Genomic DNA, 20,525 nt, shown 5'->3' with positions numbered 1-20,525 from the left:
GAGCGCCGTTCATTCAGACAAAACTGAGCTGTTGACAGTGACAGCAGTGCATGTGTGTGTGTGTGTGTGTGTGTGTGTGTGTGTGTGTGTGTACATGTGTGCCTTGTGTGTGTGTGATAAGATGCACTCAGTGATCAGCGTTTAGCAGGAGACCCTCTGTCCTTGGCTGAGCTAACTGAAGGCCTGTAGTGCACTGGAGATTAATCTCGCACTGTCATGTGTAATCATCTTTGATTTGCTATTAGTTTCTCAGATTTTCACCATGCTGTCCAGGCCCTCTGGAGGTGCATTACAGTGAGATCAGAGTGAGAGATTACTGGGTATTAAGCTCTCAGTGCCAGAAGTGGAAATTACAGAGAGGTTGTCAACGCCAGAGTTCTCTCTGCTTGTTTTCTCCTAGAGAGAGGGAGGTAATGCTTTACTCAACACGTTTCATCTCGATGGGTTGTGACTGGTCTCTGGCAGTGCTATCCGGGTGAGTCACGGCCAAAAGCATGTGTAGCTCGACAAAGAGAGAGACGGAGAGCAGAGGACTCCGGCCCTGGGACACATGCATCTTCTCCTCCCAATAAAAGTCCCGCTGGCAGGTTTACGCTGCATTAGTCCACTGAAACCATGGAAATATGCAGTGCACTAAGAGGGGAGCATCCATCATCTGAGAGGCAAACGATGAAGTCTTTTTATTTCCTCCCTAATGAATACAGAGAGAGTCCTCCCTACAGGTGCAACGACCTCCCTTATTGTTCCTCCTTCCAAAAGTCAGCTATCACTAATCAGCTGTGTAAAAACAGCACTTTTGATCACTTGTGATTCTAACCAAGTGTTTACTCAACATATATATATAACACTTTCCATTGCCTACCCTCAACTTATAGGAAGAAAAAGCATTTTGTAGATTAAGAAGAGCTAGAGTCTGTGCACTGCGGTGTACACTACACAGTAAAATTGAATTCTGTGTGGTAACTACCTGGCAGCGATTCATTTCCTCTCCAACACAAGTTCCTCGCTTAAATTTGTCATTTTATGGAGTGCCTCTGACAGAGCACAACCGACAGATGAAAGTTAAAGTGGCCCCTTTGAGTAAACAAGTCAAAAGGCTCAGAGTTTGGCTGAATTAAAGGAGGGAAAAAAAAGCCTGTGCTTACTTGAGAGCCAACTACCGTCGTGCTCTCTGGACCCTGCGGTTTGTCAGCGTTCCTCCCAGGTGAGCTCACACTGGGCCAGTCAGGCTCGGCCACCCTCCCCCTGCCCCAGCCTGGAGGAAACAGCGTCCTCGACTCTCCAGCTTGACTCACACAATATTTTGCTGGTAGTCAAAACAAAATTAGCCCTGGTTTGTTATTTCTAGTTAGCTCATCCATGACCCCTCTGTTCATCATTTCTTGGGCGAGGAAAAGGTTTAGTTGCCACCTTTGTGGTTCTGAGGATTAGGTTGTGGCAGATGAGAGTAGTAGCTGTGTTTCATATAGACTTTGCACTGGTATTTGCAATTTAATTCAGGGGCGTTGAGGTGGTGTAGTGTGTAGGGAGAACGTCCTTGAGCTGGAGGAACCAGGTTAAAGCCCCCGTCTTGGTGAGTGTCCTACTGAATCCCTACCAGCTCCAGCTCCAGGCAAACAAAAAGATAATTTCCCTTCAGGGATCAATTAAGTATCATGTTATCATTTTCATTATTATTAAGCTTATGAGACATTGTGTGAAAATAATTGAGGTTGAAAGGAGAAGGGCTAAAACCAGTTGACATATACAAACCAATAAATGAATGACTTAAAAAAAATTAATAGCATTACAGGAATTATACAGTTATAGGATAGAATTATTAGACTCATACTAATGCCTTAAGTAATTCTCTGTTTTAGGAGATTAAATACATTGGACACTGGAAATATTAAGAGAGAAACTGTTTTGATTGATACTATTGTTGCATGTTTGCTGAATAAGTGTGACTGTAAAAACTTCCTTAATGTTGGCTTACATTAGTACTGGATACTAAACCTCAGTGGTGTCTTGGCCAATTTCAGAAGGATAAGAGGAAAGCCAATCTAGACAATAACCCCACCTTGTGTTGAATGTGTGTGTTGCAGGTTTACAGAAAATGCTCTTCTATCCCCACAAAACACTCAGCTCACAGAAGGCCTGCCAGGTGACATTATAGGGCTACATGTGCACTTTACCAAGCTGACTGACTTTTGACAACAACAAGGTGTGAACGACCATATGAAAACATAACAAATCGACAAAAGAGCTTTCAAGAATTAGAGAATGAAAAATACTGAATCACAATTCTGCTAATTTGTGTTCTGTAAAAAAAATCAAATGTTCCAACTCAGGAATATGTTTTCGATATTTTGTTACCAAGCATTATCAAAGGCTGCCTTGATCCAAGGGTCATATAATATTTTATCCAAGCAATGTCAGGAGTCAATGCCAGCTGTCCATTAAGATAGGCAGATACATGAGGTTAAAATGCTGTGATAAGAATAAATATGTACTTCATACAGATTATTTAATATTGAAACAGGAATAAATAAAACTATTACTACATTTACATATTTACATATTGAATTAATTAATAGAGGTCAGTTACATTGCACTATAATGGTTTATCTGGCTCTTTGTATTAGTGTCAATAATGAAAAAGCAAACTTCACCTCATAAGTACGGGACAATAACTGACAGTAGAAAGCACTGGGATAAAAAGGAATAGCGATCACAATATCAAGCTATTAGGACACAACTGCTTGCTGCTCTCTGCACTGTATGGCTTTTTCTTTTTCTCCTCAAATCATGCGAGAGTTTCAGCTTCAGAGAGGAGTGATTGAGCAAGTGTTGTTTATAACAGTTTGTCCTCTACACTCTGATAATGTGGTGTAAATAGGACTGGAAGAGCCTTCATCAAGGCTGCAAGAAGCTCCTCATTCTCAGTGTGGTCTCTGGTTCATTTTGCAGGCCGTCCACCTCATCTGCCTCACGCCAATTCCCTCGGGGGTGCAGGAGGACGTAGTACACCACGAGACACACCAGCCCCAGCACTGTGCCTCCCAAGATTACACCGGTGACTGGCAATAAATACGTTGCTGTCTGCGTCTCTGCCTTCAGCAATGCCAGCAGTATCGGAGCCGCAATGTTTATAAGGGAGTAGAAGAAGTAGTAGAGGCTCATGGCTACTTTGGTGTCGTGTCCTTTGACGTTGAAAAAGGTGAAGGTGAGGATGACGCCTATGATTGCCCTGTAGAGCCACTCAAGGCTCCTGCAGGAGCAGAAGTTAGTCTGAAGCAGGTGGGCCCAGGTTGTGCCCAGCAGCCAGAGGAAGCCGAGGGTGACGGCGCTGTAGGTGCTCAGCATGAGGAGCAGGCAGTAGCTGAGGATGTGGGTGGTGATGGTGCAGAGTTTGTAGAGCAGGTACACCGCTGTGGGGAGGCCAGAGGGCATCTCCCTGACATGGGACAGGGATCTGCGCAGGCAGCGGCGGTAGTCCACCAGTGTCCAGGCGGTGTTGAAGAAGGAGAATGTCATAGAAACATCTGAAAGGTAATAGAAAGACAGAATGAATATAATGACATTGTAATTTCACCAAATATTGAATATATAGACAAATGGATAGACTCAAACTTATCTGATTCTCTCTCTCTCTCTCTCTCTCTCTCTCTCTCTCTCTCTCTCTCTCCCACTGTTTTTCTCTCTTACAGACGCACACACACACACACACACACACACACACACACACACACACACACACACACACACCCACACAATCCAGACACAGATGCGCGCGCACACACACACACACATACACACACACACATACTCACACTGCATGACTGAGCTCTCATTGTGGCCCAGCATGATGTATAACTGTAGAAGGAGCTGGGGAACACTCTCCAGGAAAGTCTCAAACAGTTTGAGCATGCTCAGATCCGTAGCCAGGCCAAACAGGCTCTGGTGCACATCTCTCCTGTTCTCCACTGTATAGGAAGATGTTGTTGGCCAAACCTCACAGAATCCTTTTTTCAGCAGGTGGTAATACCTAGTAACAATCAGACATAATGAAAACAGGCACAGACAGGTTGGTGCCACCATTTGTTACTTATTCATAATTATCTGCTGCTCAGACGATGATGCACTTGCAAGGGTTTTTCTCAACTTCAGTAATTACAACATACAGTACACTATGGCTTCAATGTCGTCAGTCCAGTCTGCACACTGCAGAACACCATTCCACCACCTTGCACCTGCATATTTAGCATACTGAACATAGTCAGCAAGAAAATGCAGACAACCTTGATTGTCGGCTACTTACTAAGAAGTTATCACTCTTTCGTGGTATTTTGCACCAAACATTTCCTGTCATTTTCATTCCTTACCTGGTGAAGATACCCATGCCAAATAGATGGAGGCCAGCAAGCCCATCCTTGGACATGCCTGATATGGTTGGATTCCCCTCAGGATTCACCAGGACATTATTCATATCGTCGCTGTACCAGGCATAGCTGAAGATCTGCGTCGCCACCAGCCCAGCCAGAACAAACATAAGAGTCAATCCAGCCCAGACAAAATGCTTGTCTTTAAAATATCGCACTGCTAGTGAAACATCTGTCCCGATGTCCACCACATACAAGAACAGACTACCGATGGTTAATAGCCATCGCAGTTTAGTGTATCCAAAGTCTGGTTGAAGCATTTTGGATTCTGTCTGTGCTGAAGGGTTCAGGCTGTACTGCAGGTTTCACTCTGTGTTGAGGGTGGATGCGTCATGTAGCTGGTTTTGGTTCAGTTTTGCCATGGAGCGACTGGATACTAGTTGTATACTTTTTCAGGACAGTGTCATCTTATACCCAAGTGGTTCAGGTTCCATTTCGGTCAATCTGCGAAAACAGTAATGTGATAAAGAACCTAAAGTATCATGAAAAACATGGTATACATTTTAATTTTTTAAGTTAAAATCTTAAGCTGCTTGGCCAACAGGCATCTAAAACAAATCCATGCTTAAGATCATTGAACATTTCTAATTCAAGTGATTGCAGTCAGGTGTTGCGTCATATTCCCCTGCCCTTTGATCTCTGTCATGTACACTTGATGGTGTGGAGTCCTGATAAAATGATATGGCCATCTATGTAATAACAAAAACAATCAATGAGTTTATCAGCAGGGACAATAAAACCCTGCCTTGCTGATTCAGAACCCTTATGCCTACTAACCAGTCTCACCCTGGGAAATAAGCATTTTCAAACCTGTTTATTAAATCATAAGGTAGTCACATGTAAAATGACTTAGTAACTTTATATCCTGCTATCTTCAATATAATCTTACACTGTTTAATGAGATACAATCATGGCGGCTTGTAAAAAGTGTTTTTTATTTTTATTGACGAATAAAAATTTGAATCTGAGATGAGGACATACAAATTCAAGGTAGCACAAAACCACAGAAAATGTCTTATTCACCTTCTGCAATAAAGCTTCCTTTGATGTGTTCATTTCTTCATTATATTTTTAGATAGAGAGCTTCTAGATACTAAATGATGCTGAGCTCAAATACAAATACAAATCCCAATCTAATCACACTCTGTCTTGAATTATCACAAATAAGTCATTATACATAATCCTACAATAGTTACAGCTAGAACACAAAATACAATGAAACAATGAATAAACTTAATACTTACTGGCGTCTGCTGTGAAAATCACAGGAGCAGCTCAGGTCTCAGCATGAAGGCTCTCATTCTCTTTTCTTGAAACTCATGTGACAAACTCCACCCCTGTGCTATCGCTCTGAACTAACATGGTCAAGACGAGAAAATGCTATGACGTAACAGATCAAGTGGGTGTGTGGGCATGTGGCCGTGTGTTTGTGTGTGTGTGGGAAACGACTCACACTTTCTGTTCCTGTCCAGCACTGACGTATTCTGAACGTTACAGACGTTCCCTCTGAGTTTTCTCATGCCTCAGTAAACCAGTGATGTAACCTGTGATGTCCTGTAACGGTATTCCAGGACGTGTTTCTTCATTTGTTAAAGCGTAGACGTGTCATTTGTGTTTGTTTTCACTAATCACTTAAAACATAAGCATCAAAACAGGAACACTAGCAGTGAACGTCATTATTTTCACTAAATTGAAACTGAATTGTATACTCAAATAAATAGATCTTTTGAATGGGAGGAATTTTGAGAACACATTCATCACTGACTATAAATGAGTGATTACAAGGTTTGGGTTGTAACGGCTTACATGTAATGTGAAGTGCCATATCTAGTTACAGAAAAGTGGCGACTGTTACAGTTAGTGGAAAAAATACAGTAATCAGATTACAGATACTTTTTGGAAAAAAGGAGGATTACTTGTTGGATTACTCAGGGGCGTATTTGAAGGGCAAATTGTTATTTTTATTGTGAGATTATGGATATAAACCACATTTTCACATCTCATTGTGAAATAAAGATTGATAATGGTTGGTTTCAAATGAATCAAACTGAGCAACTGAGAGTAATCAGATTACTGAGTTTGAACATGAATTGGATTACTAATTACAACCAATAACAATTACAGTCAATTCAGTAGATCTGTATGTTCTTAAAGTAAACTAAACTTATGTTTTTAGTATCAGAGGGTAGGCTGGATAGGTGACTTGCTCCCAGTTTGTTAGGTTTTATCTATATTTTATTCTGTATCTTCTGGTTTTGAGACAGCATGTATGTAGCTGTAGGCCAGTGGCTCTCAAAGTGTGGTCCGGGAATCTCCAGTGGTCCTTGAGGGGGTTCCCCAGCAAAATGAGGAAGTTTAATTTCACTATTATTTCACTCACTAGACATTAGAACAATGAGAGAATGTATAAGGACGACTGTTTTGATCCTGAATTATGAAAATCTAAAACCAACTACAAAACTCTTCTCAGGTGAGGGTCCTTCATAGCTTTGGGCTAAATTTGACCATTTTCTGGTTCTTGACATGAAAAAGTTTAGAACCCCCTGCTATGCGAAATAGTCCCTTCTTCTACTCCAAATCTACAGGGGGCGATAAAGAGCCCAAACCGTGTTTCTCCCGTGTGCGTAAAGCGTCTCGTTGGACGAGGCGCAGCAGCGTCCTCTCTGGACCCTCCCACTAGCAGAAGAGTGACACGCCATTCAATTGCTGCCTGGCCCTGTGGCTGAGGAAAGCAGGAGGGAGCTTTGAGCGTTCTCGGACAGAGGGATAATAATCTGATACTTGGTAAAAAACCGATTGCATCTGCGCCGCGCAAAATCAAAGTTGTGCTTGAATCCTGTCGAGATGGGAGTCCGAAAAAAGACTACCAAGAATCCGCCGGTGCTGAGCCATGAGTTTGTCATCCAGAACCATGCAGATATTGTTTCCTGTGTTGCTATGGTGTTCCTTCTTGGGCTGATGTTTGAGGTAAGTCCCGGTCCACATGTTGAATGGGTTTTAATCGCGGGTCATTTGGGAATGCTCGCCTAGCACAGTGGAAGGACCATTCACGGAGGTGATGCCAAATACTATCCATCTCCTCTCCTGGAAACTGACATGGCTGTCTGATCTATTCTTCACACTACTTCCTCTCGTGATCGAAAGTTTTCTGTGTTTTCGGTTCATGTTGGCCTCATCGCCTTTGCTTCTCTTCAACGAGATTATTATGCTCTCTGGTTAGTTTAGCCTTTGAATGAAAATGTTTTGTTTATTAAAGCGTGGTGATAATGGTCTCCAATTCCCATCTGGCTGCTTCCCGTGTTCAAATCAATAGTTCAAACCATTCGTGCATAGGCCTTTGGTTTGTAGCCTACATAAAAAAAACAAAGTTATTTGTGTGCAACATTAATTGTCCAACTACCACATATTGCGACAGTTCGGCGGCGGTGTATCAAGCTCAGTGGTTGTAATATTGTGCAACACTTAAACATGGTTAGTTTTATACGTAGATGTGTTACGTGGCAATCAGACAACGACTGAGAGGGCTGTCATCGCAGAAACCCGCCTGGACCAAAAACGAAAGTTGGCCTTGGGGCTACAGACCTTTTTAAAATCCAGCCCAAGTCTACAAGCTGGTGACAGTCATCTGTGTCTACAATATGTATGTCTCTTTGCTCTACTGTGGTCTACTTTCACTCGAATTTGTGTTTTCAAGTCAAGCGTGTTGCTTCCTCACTGAAAATCAGCGCCATCAACGTAAATATCGCCAGAAACAAAAATGTACTTCCTCCTTTTTTTCAAAATAAAACCCGTACGAATATTTGTTGAAACATTTTTGAGCTCAATAATACAATATGTCTCCTGCCAAAATTGTAGTGGGGTATATACAACTATAATTTCTCAAAATATTTAATTCTGTGATGCTGCTGAGTAGTTTAATATGACTTGTTGAGAACACTCTTGCAACACTTATTTTGAATGCAAAATACCTTCCGGTCGTATCCTTACTAACTGTGGCTGGCTTGACGCAGCTTTCATCGACACTTGACTGACGCTTCGTCAGAGTTTTGTTAGCCGTTGCACACATCAATCATATTACGATTTTGCAAGGCTAATACTGATTATTTGTGATCCACATAGGTCATCCCTAACGAAAAATATTAAAATATTCCTAGAATTTTCCATTAGGGACTCATAATGTGTCTGTAGTACTCAATAATTTTCTTATAATTCCCATATGGTCTGACAGTTTTGTTGTAATCTTTGTGTAGTATCTGTCTGAAATGTAGTATAGGGTTTCTATAATTTTTTGATAAAACATTATTCACTTAGTGTAAAACCCATGTGTTACATGAAATGTGATGCATATGAGACACAGTTGCAGTCACTCCACTATGGGTCCACAGTGAATCCTGTATGGTCGAATGCAAAGCTCCACATTTCAGTGTGTAAAATGGGAACATTCCCCATTGTATCCCCCTTTGCTTGTACTGTTGGAATATTTACTCTAGCGTGCATATTTGCACAGTTGCAGTTTGGCCAGATTCTGGTTTTATGAGACTGGCACATAATGAATGGTGTTTTTTTATAAATTGGATGTTTTTATTACCAATAAAAGCATAACCTAATAACATAACATAACCACAAACATAACTAACCTTTCCTTCTTTCTACACAGGTCACCTCAAAGGTTGCAGTGTTATTCATAACTGTCCAGTACAATGTCACCATCTCAACAAATGGTAAGTTAAGGAATCGACCAAATGAGAATAGGCCTATATGAATGCTTTAATGTATGAAATAGCCCTATTTTAAATGTGGAATGGCTTCATGTTTTTAGGTTAGGAGGTTTAGATTTTGTTGTTGGGATATTACGAATGCCTTGTCCAGAAGACGGAAGAAGTTTGGCTTAATCGTTCCCTGCAGCCAGTTGCTCCCAGCCAGTTGTCTCGCTGGAAGCTTTTCATTTGGATTCTAGAGCGGTACTTGCGTGGCCTTACACAAACCCATTTGAGAGCTTTTTTTTTTTTTCCTTTGGAGCTAAATTTAGTCTGCCTGATTTATAAAGTTCTCTTGTGGCAAGGTTGTGCTGGGCGAATTTGGGCTAAGGTGTAATATAGGCCTCTCAATTCAAGCCCTGCTCGTCTCAAGGTTAACAATTTCTTTGCCAACTCCTGATACTGTTGAAGGCTTGTACAACCTCAGAATGAATTCATACTCTGCTGTAGAAGCTGCCGGCCTGCAGACTGCCAGATGGTTGAGTTTCATGAGTTGTTATCTGACAGACCTTACCACTTGCCTATCTCTGTAACTCATTTACAGCTTGTATCTAATAAGACAAATAACAAGCACCACCAAAATCTCTCTACAGTGAATGTGCTTTACAGGAATGCCATTGTAGTTCTTCTCTGTCAGTGCTGACTGTTACAAATCATTGGATAGATTTTCACATTATTTCTTTATGCAGCTGCATGATCCAAGAGTGCATTCGTCCTGCTAAGGCTTTATAAGACTCTTTGCAGTGAATTGTGTTCATGTATCCTCTTGCTGTCTCATTAAATTCATCAAATTATTCAGTGTTTTACAGAAACCAGGTCACAGCCTGTATAGATGATAATAGATAACTTTAGAAAGATAGAGGAAGCACTGTGTGTAACAGTTGTGATGTTGACATACAATCTATGATGCTGCATTTTCACAATATCTGCACAGTAGAACTTCACTAATCCAAACCCCTTAGGAATGAAGGTTAATCAAACTAGTGAAATGTGTAGATGACTGAAATTCATTAAAATGGTCAGACAATTCAAGTCCAAATCTAAAACATGCATGAACAAGGCATACCAAACACCCTGAATAATATTTTTTTTGGCTTTGAATGAAACCCCAGGAGTTTATTATGCAGTTCCATTTGACTAGTTAATATTAATGGTATTGTTGCTGCTGCATTACGATAGCAGTTACTGTGATTAACTGTGTGTGTCTGTGTCTGTGTCTGTGTCTGTGTGTGTTCCAGAAGGCCTTGAGGAGACTGCTGTGAACCACTTCCACCATGGTATCAAGGATCTGGCCACTGTCTTCTTCTACATGCTGGTGGCCATCATCATGCATGCCATCATCCAGGAATATGTGCTGGATGTAAGTGACACACACACACACACACACACACAAACACACACACAAACACACACACACACACACACACACACACACACACACACACACACACACACACACACACACACACACACACACACACACAGATTGCAATCACCATGACTATGTCTGCATTGTTTGTTTATTCTTCATGTGTGCAGAAAATCAACAGGAAGATGCACTTCTCCAAAACCAAGCACAGCAAGTTCAACGAGTCCGGCCAGCTCAGCGCCTTCTACCTATTCTCCTTCGGCTGGGGCACAAGCATCCTGCTCTCTGTATGTACAGTGGCTGCCGCTGCTAAGCTAACACACCCTGTATTGTGTTGCATTGTGTTTACATACACGTGTACGTGTATGTATTACAAGTCCACATACCAGTTTAAATAGTGATTTAAATGTTGCTTCTTCTTCTCTTCTAGGAAAACTTCCTATCCAACCCTGTCAGCCTGTGGGAGGGTTATCCCCATACGTTGATGCCGTGAGTATGCATACTTACACTGTGGAAAATGCAAAGTGGTGTGTGATGTGTGGAGTCAAACCAACTTGAGCAATAAGGCTGTACAACTGAGAGGCATTGTTAGGCACAATGCAAAGTGGCTTGCCTAAAACCCTAACTGCTCTAAAATCACTGGAAAGCACGGCCTTGAGTGGCTTATTGCTTTTATACAGCAGTGGTAACACACCATTGTAATAGAAAATGGAATGCTCAATAACTATTTTATTTTTAATAAATACTACTGCTACTACTAATGATAATAAATGTTATTTTTTCCACCAAGCAATATAGTTGCAATACTGGTATTGGCTTTTAACTGTAATATACAATAATACATGTGTCAGTTTATCGGTTATTTTACAATGGCTTTGAATGTGGCTCAGCCAATCAGATCTGATCTGAGGACCAGTTTTTATTAGTTTTATAATTGTTGTTTTTGTTTAGATTCCAGATGAAATTCTACTTCATTTGTCAGCTGGGCTACTGGTTACACGCTCTCCCAGAACTGTACTTCCAAAAGACAAAGAAGGTGAGTGTGTGTGTGTGTGTGTGTGTGTGTGTGTGTATGTATGTGTGTGTGTGTGTGTGGTGGGCCCAACTTATTGGAATAATAGGGTGACGTAGCCTCTGTTTGGACCCTGAGGCTATTTCCTGTTTGACTTCCTTGATTATGTTTGCATTGTTTCATAGAATCGTACCCTTTGCGCAATCCTATTAGTGTATTGACAATGGAAGAACATGTACATGCAGATCCACAGCGTTGTAAATATTTTGATCACATTCTTTGTGTTTGCTGTGTAGGAGGATATTCCGCGTCAGCTTGTGTACATCTCCCTGTACCTGGTCCACATTGCAGGCGCCTACATTCTCAAGTAAGAACTGGCATTTTATTAAGTCTGAAACTGTGCTTCTGATCGTGAAGAGCATGTGACCTTTTTCTTTTCTTCGTGCACTGCCCTTGAAGAGAATGCTACAAGCAAAGGAACATTGTACGCAATCTGAACAGCAGCCCAAGGCTCTTTCAGGGTGTCCGTCTCTCTTGTTCCTGTCAGTTGTAATAAAGGAGAATCACGTCTCTCTGTGTCTTTCAGTCTGAACCGTCTGGCTCTGGTCCTGCTAGTGTTGCACTACTTTGTTGAGCTGCTCTTCCACGTCTCCCGCCTGGTCTATTTCAGCAATGAGAACAGGCAAACAGGGTAAGTTCTCATTTTCTCATTTTCCCCATTAAGGGCCTCAGACTTTTCACAGTGTGTGCAAATAATTTGTATACTTGTAAAAGTTAATCATGTGAAATATTTGCCTGCGAGGAAATACTCCACTAGCTGTTGGTTTATTGCTTGAGATCAGAGGTTTTGATTGCGGTGTCATGGTCATCCTCTCTTCCAGGTTCACCATATGGGCCGTCTTGTTTGTCCTCGGGCGACTGCTCACCCTGTCCCTGTCTGTCCTCACCGTGGGCTTTGGCCTTGCCACAGCTGAGCAACAAGGCCTAGATATGGCCGCAGGAAACTTTAATGTTCTCTTTGTTCGGTAAGTGTGTGTGAAAAGGGAGATTAGACGATATAATTCTAGAATAAATAATGCTGTTCACAGTATTGGCTGGATTTATGCTGGCCTGAAAAGTTGCATTCCTAGGTCCATTTTGTTTGGTATATTTTTCTTATTACTGTGGATAACTGGCCAAATATAGATGACATAACATCACATCAAGATTTTTTCAGCGCAGCTACAATGGAGTTTCATAGCAGAACATTTTTCAACTATCTAAAACATCAACGGTAAACGTCTGGTTCTGGTGTCAGTCCCTCAGGATCAAACAGCAAAGGCTTCTTTCTAGACTCACCATTTTTCACTGGCATTCAACAATCATTGTTGCGTTTTTAATAAGATGCACAGCTGACTGGAAAAACTCTTGCTCTCTTGCATTTACTGTTACTGTTGCTCTCTCTACCTACAAGTATAACCAACAGTTGAATGCAACAAGTTCATGCCGTTCTCTGGAGGTTGTCAAAAGGCATTCTGGGAAATGTAGGAAATCATCAACTGACAAGGCAGGTTGAGGGAATGCATGTACACCAAAAAAGCAAATTATAAGACTTCATCACAAAATAACTCCTAGAATGCATTGAGCATCACAGATTATGTGGAGGTAGATTCTTACTGATATTTCAGGTCAGGAGAAGGGAGAGGCCAGTCATAGTGTCTGACTATTTTAGCAGTGCCAATGTGTAACCCACGTCTTTATTTAGTTACCTTTGAGTTACTGACTGTCTTCTTTCCCTACTAGGATCACTGTCCTGGCCGCCATCTGCATCACTCAGGCCTTCATGATGTGGAAATTCATCAACTTTCAGCTGCGCCGGTGGAGAGAGCATGCCCAGGCTCAGACCTTGAAAAAGAAACAAGCTCCTTCCAAGAGCAAGTCAAAGAAAGACAAAGGTGAGCAATGAGGATGACGTGCATTTACTCCATTTATTATCGAGAATAATTCTTCTGCAGGACATTATGAAATGTTGAAAGTGAAATGGCACATTAAATGCATGATTAATTGAATAATTGATTATATTTATATAGCGGGGGGGGGGGGACTCAACTCATCCAACACCGATGTGTAATAATGACCGTGCTTACCTACACTTTATATCAGTAAGTAGCCAAATGGGACTAATTTTGATGTGTCGTTTGTTTTCAGCCAATGGAGTAAATGGAGTGAGTTCCAATGGAGCTGATTCGCCAAGAGCGAGGAAAGAGAAGTCATCGTAAACACGCCCCTCGGCCCCTCCTATCTCCCCCCCTCTCAAAGACCCGTCTCTCCCTGTGCCTCACTGGCTCGATCCAACCAACCAATCCTCCAGCTCTCTACCATAATATGCATCTTCAGCTCCCACAGGACTGACCTCCCAGCTGGACACCAAGGGCCAGAATGCATTTAGCTTTGCTTGTCGCCAGTTGTCCAGCGCGCCTTGATTTAAGAATCATTGCTCTGCTGTGCCATTACGAATGAAAATAAATCAAATTCAAAAATAAACTATAAAAAGACCTTATTTAAAAAGTGCCTATTGATACAGATTGTTTTGTACAGGGTGTGTGGTTTTAAAATTTCAGGAATGACGACTTCAGTGTTTGATGTATTTCCCAAGTCAGGTCATTTCGTGCATTTACTTAAATACTGTATATTCCAGATTGTATTTTTTTTTTTCTTTGGCAATTGTTTTTTTTTTTCTTCATATATTTATAATTGCTAGTTCAGATCCTCTTCATTGCCATTTGCTCCTCCTATCCTTCTTCTGAGGGATTTACTGACACATTGTACACTGGGAGTTTATGACTTCCTTTTAATACTCCTCATTGTTCCATATGGTTGCATACAATCTTGTTATAACATGTCTTCTTTAGAATATGACTATGGCAGTAGGGGTTCACACACACATATAGTTAGGCAAAACATTTTCAAGTACTCTGTGTTTTCGCCATGTCACTAGCCCATACACAGACACATATAGAGATGAAAGCAAGGTAGTGTACATACAGAAGTAGTTTTCAATATCCATTCATGGATGGAATAGTGAAGAGAGTACTGAAAGGAACCAAGGAGAGCAGAGGACATAGCATCACCATGTAATAAGTAGATTCACAGCCCAGTAATGTGTTAAATTGACAATGTAAGACAGCCAGCTAAGATGTCAGAATAACCTGATGCAGCGTTAAATTGTTGGAGCTCAGCACCGCATTGTGTTCACTACGGGCCATATTCCTTGCTGTAAAATTATATTGAATTTATTGTTTTGTTTGAAATATTATCAACCAATGAATACACCTCATGTTTTTCTTTTGAGTCATAGTGAGATTGAAAAGGTGAGATCTATGGGAAAAATATCCCCGTGGAAAAGTATCACTTTATGAGGCTGGTTGAATAACTGTCTTGTATGGTCCATCTTGATTTGCTATTTAAGAGGAATGGATTGCTGTATTTGTTTGGCCTTGCATATTATTGTTGACCTTAAAAATGTCCACAAGAATGATTTGTTGTAAAAATGTGGACTGGGAATGAGTAAACCCTATTTTTTTGTGCCTGTTTTCCCCCTATCCACCACTGACTGTGCCAAATGAGTACAAGCATGATTGAGCGTTTATATACTATATGGTCTTTACTTTCCATTTTCACTTGTTGCCATAAAAATAATTTACACAGCTACAAAGTGCAGTGATCTCTGTATTTTTTTTTTGAATCAATCACTCATCACTAGTAGTGTTGAAACATCCCAATAATAGACCTATGAACTAATTTTAGGAACAAGGTAGTGAGTCATATGGTCGCCTCCAGCTATATGTGGTTTTCTCAACTTCTCCTAATAGGATGAGGGTTTATCTATTCTGCAAAGACCTAAAACATGTCTATGCAAGAGAGCTATCATGGAGCATTAAAAAAAAAAAAAAAGACTTTCTCCAGGCAAAAAACAAAACATATAAATAATTCAGTGTTGTGGCAGTGATGGAGAGCAGGCCTGGTAGTTATTTAGTATGTTAGTGCAGTGGTTCCCAAACTGGGGCCTAGAGACCCCCGGTGTCTCAAGCAAAATGGGGAATAGCTAAATTTCACTATTATTTCATGCAGTAGAAGTTAGCACTATGTGAGAATGAACAAGAATGCCTGTTCTGATCAGAGCTTTTACTCTCTACAGTGATTATTTCCTCTCCTACAGTAAACCCACACAATAAAATCCTTGTCAAACGAGGGTACCTGGGACAAAAACGTAATTAAAAGGTGTGTGGTTGAAATGTGCCTCTACAGGATAGTTTAGTTCTCAAAATATTGAGAACTAAACTGTGTTGGTGTTTTGCCATCAGCCACTTGGTGGCGCTGTGGCACATGTTTTGACTGAAAGAAAACACGCCTGCCTGCCTGGTAGTTGACCTGACAGTGAGTCAAGGTGTAGATAAATATGTAGGGCATGCAGATTTGCAATATTTTAAAAGCGTGTAGCGTTTGCTTGTTAGAAGTGTGTAAGCAACTTTTTTTTTAATTAAACAAACTTGTGTTATTTCACAATAGCAGTCATGTTGTGCAAGTTGGCAAATCTTGCCCACTGTTGCCCATTTTACTCATGCATTGACCTGTAGTGGTTAAATTGTTGCTAGTGATGGTGGGGATCTACTACTTGAGGTAGTGTAAAATTAATTTGACTCAAGTTAGACTTCCTGGGATGTAGTGGAGAGTAAACCCCAAGAGTAAAGCCACCTAAATTCACTTTACCCACCTTTTTATTTGCGGAATAGAGCTACCTATCTTTTTATAGGCTGACATAAATCTTTATGACCTAAATTCACAGTATATATATCATAATAGGCAGTATGGAGTTATATGAGTATGGGGTTTTAATTGACAACTTTCTGAAAATACAATTATTTTTGGTTTATAATGGTAGTTGTGAAGATTTATGATGATCACCGACGGGAGGTCATGGTTTATACCCACCTTTTTACCCACCACTTCAACACTGCGTTTAACTAAACATTGCTGACATCCGAGGCACAGTGGTGGTTCAAGTTGGTTGTCAAATTAAATGTGCTCGGCCGTCACGTCTCATCCGTTTACCAACGCTATTCAGTCAAATCACGGGTTCTCTAGAAGAGTACCGTGTCATCTGACAGGTTAGTCCCCGTAAGGTTGCTTACGGACCCCGGTAACTGAGTTGATACTGGAGCCCCGTGATGTGATGTGATGTGGTGTGGTGTGGGGGAGGATAGCAGCTACCAGCCAGATAAACACTCAGCATTGGTTTTCACAGAGCAGGAGTAACATGGCGGCACAGTTAGCTAGCAGAAATGTTGTTTCACTACCGCGAAGGTCAGAGCTGGTTCTGATAAACGGAATTTAACAGCGAGGATACAACTAAAAGTTTTAAATCGTAAGTAGCTACACGTGTTGGTGCACATTGAACAGGCGGGACGTGGTGTTTTGTTGTGAAATCCGTGACCTAATGCGAGGTCTTCAATCTCGGTTGTGTGTCTGTCTGGCAGTGGCTCTCGCCTCGGCGTTAGCTTATTAGCTAGCGTTAGCTTCTTAGCTAAGCTCGCTGCCTGTCAATAGTGTTTTCTGCAGCAAACTCACTTAGACGGCTTAGCTAGCGAGCTTGCAAGCTAGTTGTTGCAATGTTTTTTTTTTTTACCTGTTTTGGCTTGGTAGCGGCATGGCCACATATGCGTTTAGGGGAAAGAAAAATGTAGCATGCATAGTACCTTCCTAGATCATTGTTTTTTTGTGCTGAGTGAGCGAGTGACAGTGCATATAACCACAGACTGGACGAAGTTCGCCAGTACAGCAGTAACGTTAGTTAGCATGCTAACTGTTTAGCTGCTGGCTAGTCTGTCTGGTTGAACGTCGTTGTCAGAATCTGAGTCAGAACAGTCTTCACCATGTGTTTGAGCGGGCTTTTAAACTTGTTTATTATGTTGATATTAGCCATGCCACCTTGTTACTTGCTAGCTAAGTTGGCGAAATGACAGACACTCCTACATTTGTTAAGACTGTGGGGTCCATTCTCTGTTTTTTTTACTGACCTATTCCGTCAGTCTCGAGCTAGTATGAATTGACGAGTGGCTCTACTAGTTAGCTACCAAGCTAAACTAACTACCTTGTCACTTACTATTTTATTCAGCCCCCAACAGTAGCTTCAAACATTTGCTGAAACTATTCAGAAAAGTTGCCCCATCGAATTAACTAACGTTAACTCACCCATCAAAAAACTCACACCATCGTGGCTTCTGCAGTCAAGATAGGAAAGCAAGAAATTACAAGATGAGATGAAAGAAATTCAGTCTGCAGTTTGGATTTTAACGGAGGATTATCTTGGCATTGCTACCCAATATCGTCAGAAAGCTTACCGTTATACTTAAAATGTCAAGGTGACAACTTTGAAACTAATTATCATTATAGACCCAGTTTTGGTACTAATAGACTTTTTCTTTGTGGACTTTAAGTAGAGACTGGAGATTTAATTGAATAGATGCTCTCTGAATGTGAAAGACACTAATGTCATCTGGGCAATGGGGAAATGCTTCTGAGAGGTTTAACTTCTGGGTTGCATTGTTGTGCCTGTAGTGAGTGCACTGCACTCCTTCTAAGGGCTCTCCTGCTTGACTGATTCAGGACTATACAGGCAGACAGCTTGTGCCATTTCAATGATTGTCAACGCTCCTCTCCCTAATGCCGGAGGAACGCAGCCTGTGGAACCAGTTGAGCAGTTTCTGTTACATCACTCTGCCCACCTGATGGTGCACAGTGCTCATGTCACATCACTGATATGAGGCTTAACATGACATGTTGGCCAACTGTGGTTTGGCAACTTCAGGGCTTCCATGAAGACATGATGTATTTCAGTCAGACCTAGTTATATGCAGACCTACAAGAAGCTTAAAGGAAGCAATGGTGGACCATGCATCATATTTTTCATTAGTGCATGTAGCTTGATTTGTTTGAAGATGGGGGTAATTGTTCATTTCACCTGCATGCATGTGTTGTCTGTTTACCAATTTAAAAAATGTACTCATACTGCTTGCCTAAATAGCATTTTAGCTTTAAGCCATAGTGCCTGAAGTTAACCTATTTGACTTTACCTTGCAGTGACATGTAAGAATTCAGCCTCACTCACTACAAATAGGCCTATATCTCTCTGTGTGTGTGTGGATTGTGGCTGATCAAAGTGTTTGTCCTTGGAAGGCAGGGCAGCTCAAGAAGTGAAATTGCCTCTTTAACTGACCTGATTTTAATTGTGGGAGTGTTAGATGAGGACATGGAGCATGCAAATGAGGCCTGCGGAGGCCCTCTTGCGGTTGCAAAGAATGGATTCCTGTATAGATAGAAACACCCTATGTATCATGCATTCTAACATATTGAGTGTGTGCAGATTTTTTGGTCTCCAAAGTCCTTGATTTTATGGTTGCTTCATGCTTAATAATAGGCTGTTTTAAGCTGCATATAATAGCGTTATTGTGAGTATTGAACATCAGCTTTTGGAGCGCAAAAGAGTGAATGTGTTTTTGGGATCATGACAGCTCAGGAATTCATGTGAGCGTGTATGCGAGTATGTGGATGTTTATACAAGGATAACTGACTGGGGGTTTTCTCACACTAACTTGGCACAGTTTGTGTACTGGGTGTTACCTATAAGTAGTGCTCTGCCTGAACACATAGTAAACTACAGCTATAGCAACAGGTGTGTGACAAAGTAATGCCCAGCTCATCACATGACTCAGAAACAATCTCTCTCTCTCTCTCTCTCTCTCTCTCTCTCTCTCTCTCTCTCTCTCTCTCTCTCTCTCTCTCTATCTCTCCCTCTCTCTCTCTGTGGCTCTCTCAATCACTCTTTCTCCTGCTCGCTGTTTCTCTCTTTTCACTCTGGTCCTTTCCTTCTCAGTCACAATCCCATCTTTCTATATTGCGGTTTATTCCTTTTTGGTTATTTTTGGCTCTTCTCTGGCCAATATGCGTTCCTAATTCCATAAAAGAAAATGTTATATTCCAGTGCACTTGGGGACAAACCTCTCATCTTGTAATCACTGGCCTTTGCCCTGTGATAGGTTGCTTTGTTGCGTCACTTTGAGTGATACTGTAATCATTTGACCCTTGTTCTCTTGCCTCTCACATACGCTGCCTGTTTGTTCTTGATTTGTCGCTTCTTACTGTTGGGCCAACTGGTTTTTTGCTAGTAAAATATGCAACTCAAATCTATTACTTTGAAAAGAGCCATGCTACAGACATGTTACTATATCATCTGGGAGTTACAGATTACGGTGTCTGTGTCACCTTAAGAAAGTCAAAAATACTTGTGTGTAAAGTATGGCATCCTACATCCTTTCAAACACGACAAAATTACTAGTGAGCCACACTGCTGCTCTTGTTTCCACACAGTTCGCTTTGCTAACAACATTAGGTTGACTCATTTGAACCAGGCTGGAAAATGACATCCCTGTCTCTACTGTTTAATACGGCCAGCTCCTGAACAACACCATAGCCCTCTGTCTCACACAGGCTATTTAATGTGTACTCCTGGGGTGCTTTCAAAAGCAGTCTCAAATGACAACATTCAGTGCTGAGAGGCTGGCGGAAATCTGGGCTTCCATAAGGATGTTGCAACTTGCTACTGCCCTTGCTCAAATCTGCACATTCCACACAAAGACCTAATGTTAGGAGAAACTACAGTGCTGTCGCTTTGCTTTTGGCAAAGAAAGAGTGCTCTGACCAGATCGGTTGAAGACAATTTGCTGAGCACGCTAGAATACTTTGCATTTCCCTGTCGTTAAATTTTTCTAATGACATTGAATCTTTCGGTCCAAACTGGAAGATAGACTTGGACTATGCGACACGATAGGCAAAACTCTAAGCACACAAGAAACCACAAGGCTTCCAGTCAAGTCTAGATGTAACAAATCTGACTATATTGTGTTATCTGTCCATCATGGGCTGCATGC

General features: G+C 41.3%; 3 protein-coding genes across 7 annotated transcripts in view; 2 read left to right on the top strand and 1 right to left on the bottom strand.

Annotated features, from left to right (window-relative positions):
* Positions 1–1,884: 1,884 nt before the first annotated feature.
* xkr9 (XK, Kell blood group complex subunit-related family, member 9) lies at positions 1,885–5,745 on the bottom strand. 2 transcript variants are annotated; one of them, XM_071517765.1, is made up of 4 exons: positions 5,666–5,745; positions 4,365–4,865; positions 3,813–4,027; positions 1,885–3,524 (listed from the first exon to the last, which is right to left on the bottom strand). In XM_071517765.1, exons 2-4 carry the CDS (start codon positions 4,679–4,681, stop codon positions 2,896–2,898), a joined length of 1,161 nt encoding a protein of 386 aa, XP_071373866.1. In that variant the 5' UTR covers positions 4,682–4,865; positions 5,666–5,745; the 3' UTR covers positions 1,885–2,895. The 2 variants fall into 2 exon arrangements, with proteins under 2 accessions (XP_071373866.1, XP_071373867.1); XM_071517766.1 differs by lacking the exon at positions 5,666–5,745 and having other exon boundaries at positions 4,365–5,601.
* A 1,364-nt stretch (positions 5,746–7,109) lies between these two features.
* On the top strand, positions 7,110–15,243 carry tram1 (translocation associated membrane protein 1). Of its 2 annotated transcripts, none has more exons than XM_071517761.1 (11): positions 7,110–7,388; positions 9,079–9,142; positions 10,420–10,538; positions 10,718–10,834; positions 10,978–11,036; positions 11,499–11,583; positions 11,856–11,926; positions 12,146–12,250; positions 12,441–12,584; positions 13,342–13,493; positions 13,747–15,243. In XM_071517761.1, the coding sequence occupies exons 1-11, from the start codon at positions 7,266–7,268 to the stop codon at positions 13,815–13,817; spliced, it is 1,110 nt and encodes a 369-aa protein (XP_071373862.1). In that variant the 5' UTR covers positions 7,110–7,265; the 3' UTR covers positions 13,818–15,243. The 2 variants fall into 2 exon arrangements, with proteins under 2 accessions (XP_071373862.1, XP_071373861.1); XM_071517760.1 differs by having other exon boundaries at positions 10,417–10,538.
* A 1,605-nt stretch (positions 15,244–16,848) lies between these two features.
* Positions 16,849–20,525, top strand: part of ncoa2 (nuclear receptor coactivator 2) — a 61,492-nt gene continuing 57,815 nt past the window's right edge. For all 3 annotated transcript variants that reach the window (XM_071517763.1, XM_071517764.1, XM_071517762.1), the window contains exon 1: positions 16,849–16,963. The gene's annotated coding sequence lies outside the window, so the exon portion shown is untranslated. The remainder of the gene's footprint in view (positions 16,964–20,525) is intronic.

This window comes from Centroberyx affinis, unplaced genomic scaffold (assembly GCF_046629955.1).
Source record: "Centroberyx affinis isolate AG114_WGS23_722 - 3 ecotype Tasmania unplaced genomic scaffold, CSIRO-AGI_Caff_v1 ptg000519l_1, whole genome shotgun sequence".
Lineage (NCBI taxonomy): Eukaryota > Metazoa > Chordata > Actinopteri > Beryciformes > Berycidae > Centroberyx > Centroberyx affinis.
The sequence above is the reverse complement of the archived record's forward strand: the minus strand, read 5'-3'. Positions and strand labels throughout refer to the sequence as shown.

What these genes read in the sequence shown, in the direction of transcription:
- tram1 (XM_071517760.1), top strand. Translation starts at nt 7,266, where the DNA reads ATGGGAGTCCGAAAAAAGACTACCAAGAATCCGCCGGTGCTGAGCCAT. An exon ending in ACTTCCAAAAGACAAAGAAG is followed by an intron (nt 11,584 to 11,855) that starts GTGAGTGTGTGT and finishes TTTGCTGTGTAG; the next exon opens with GAGGATATTCCGCGTCAGCT. An exon ending in AATGAGAACAGGCAAACAGG is followed by an intron (nt 12,251 to 12,440) that starts GTAAGTTCTCAT and finishes CCTCTCTTCCAG; the next exon opens with GTTCACCATATGGGCCGTCT.
- xkr9 (XM_071517765.1), bottom strand. Translation starts at nt 4,681, where the DNA reads ATGCTTCAACCAGACTTTGGATACACTAAACTGCGATGGCTATTAACC. An exon ending in GGCATGGGTATCTTCACCAG is followed by an intron (nt 4,028 to 4,364) that starts GTAAGGAATGAA and finishes GATTGTTACTAG; the next exon opens with GTATTACCACCTGCTGAAAA. An exon ending in TGAGAGCTCAGTCATGCAGT is followed by an intron (nt 3,525 to 3,812) that starts GTGAGTATGTGT and finishes ATTACCTTTCAG; the next exon opens with ATGTTTCTATGACATTCTCC.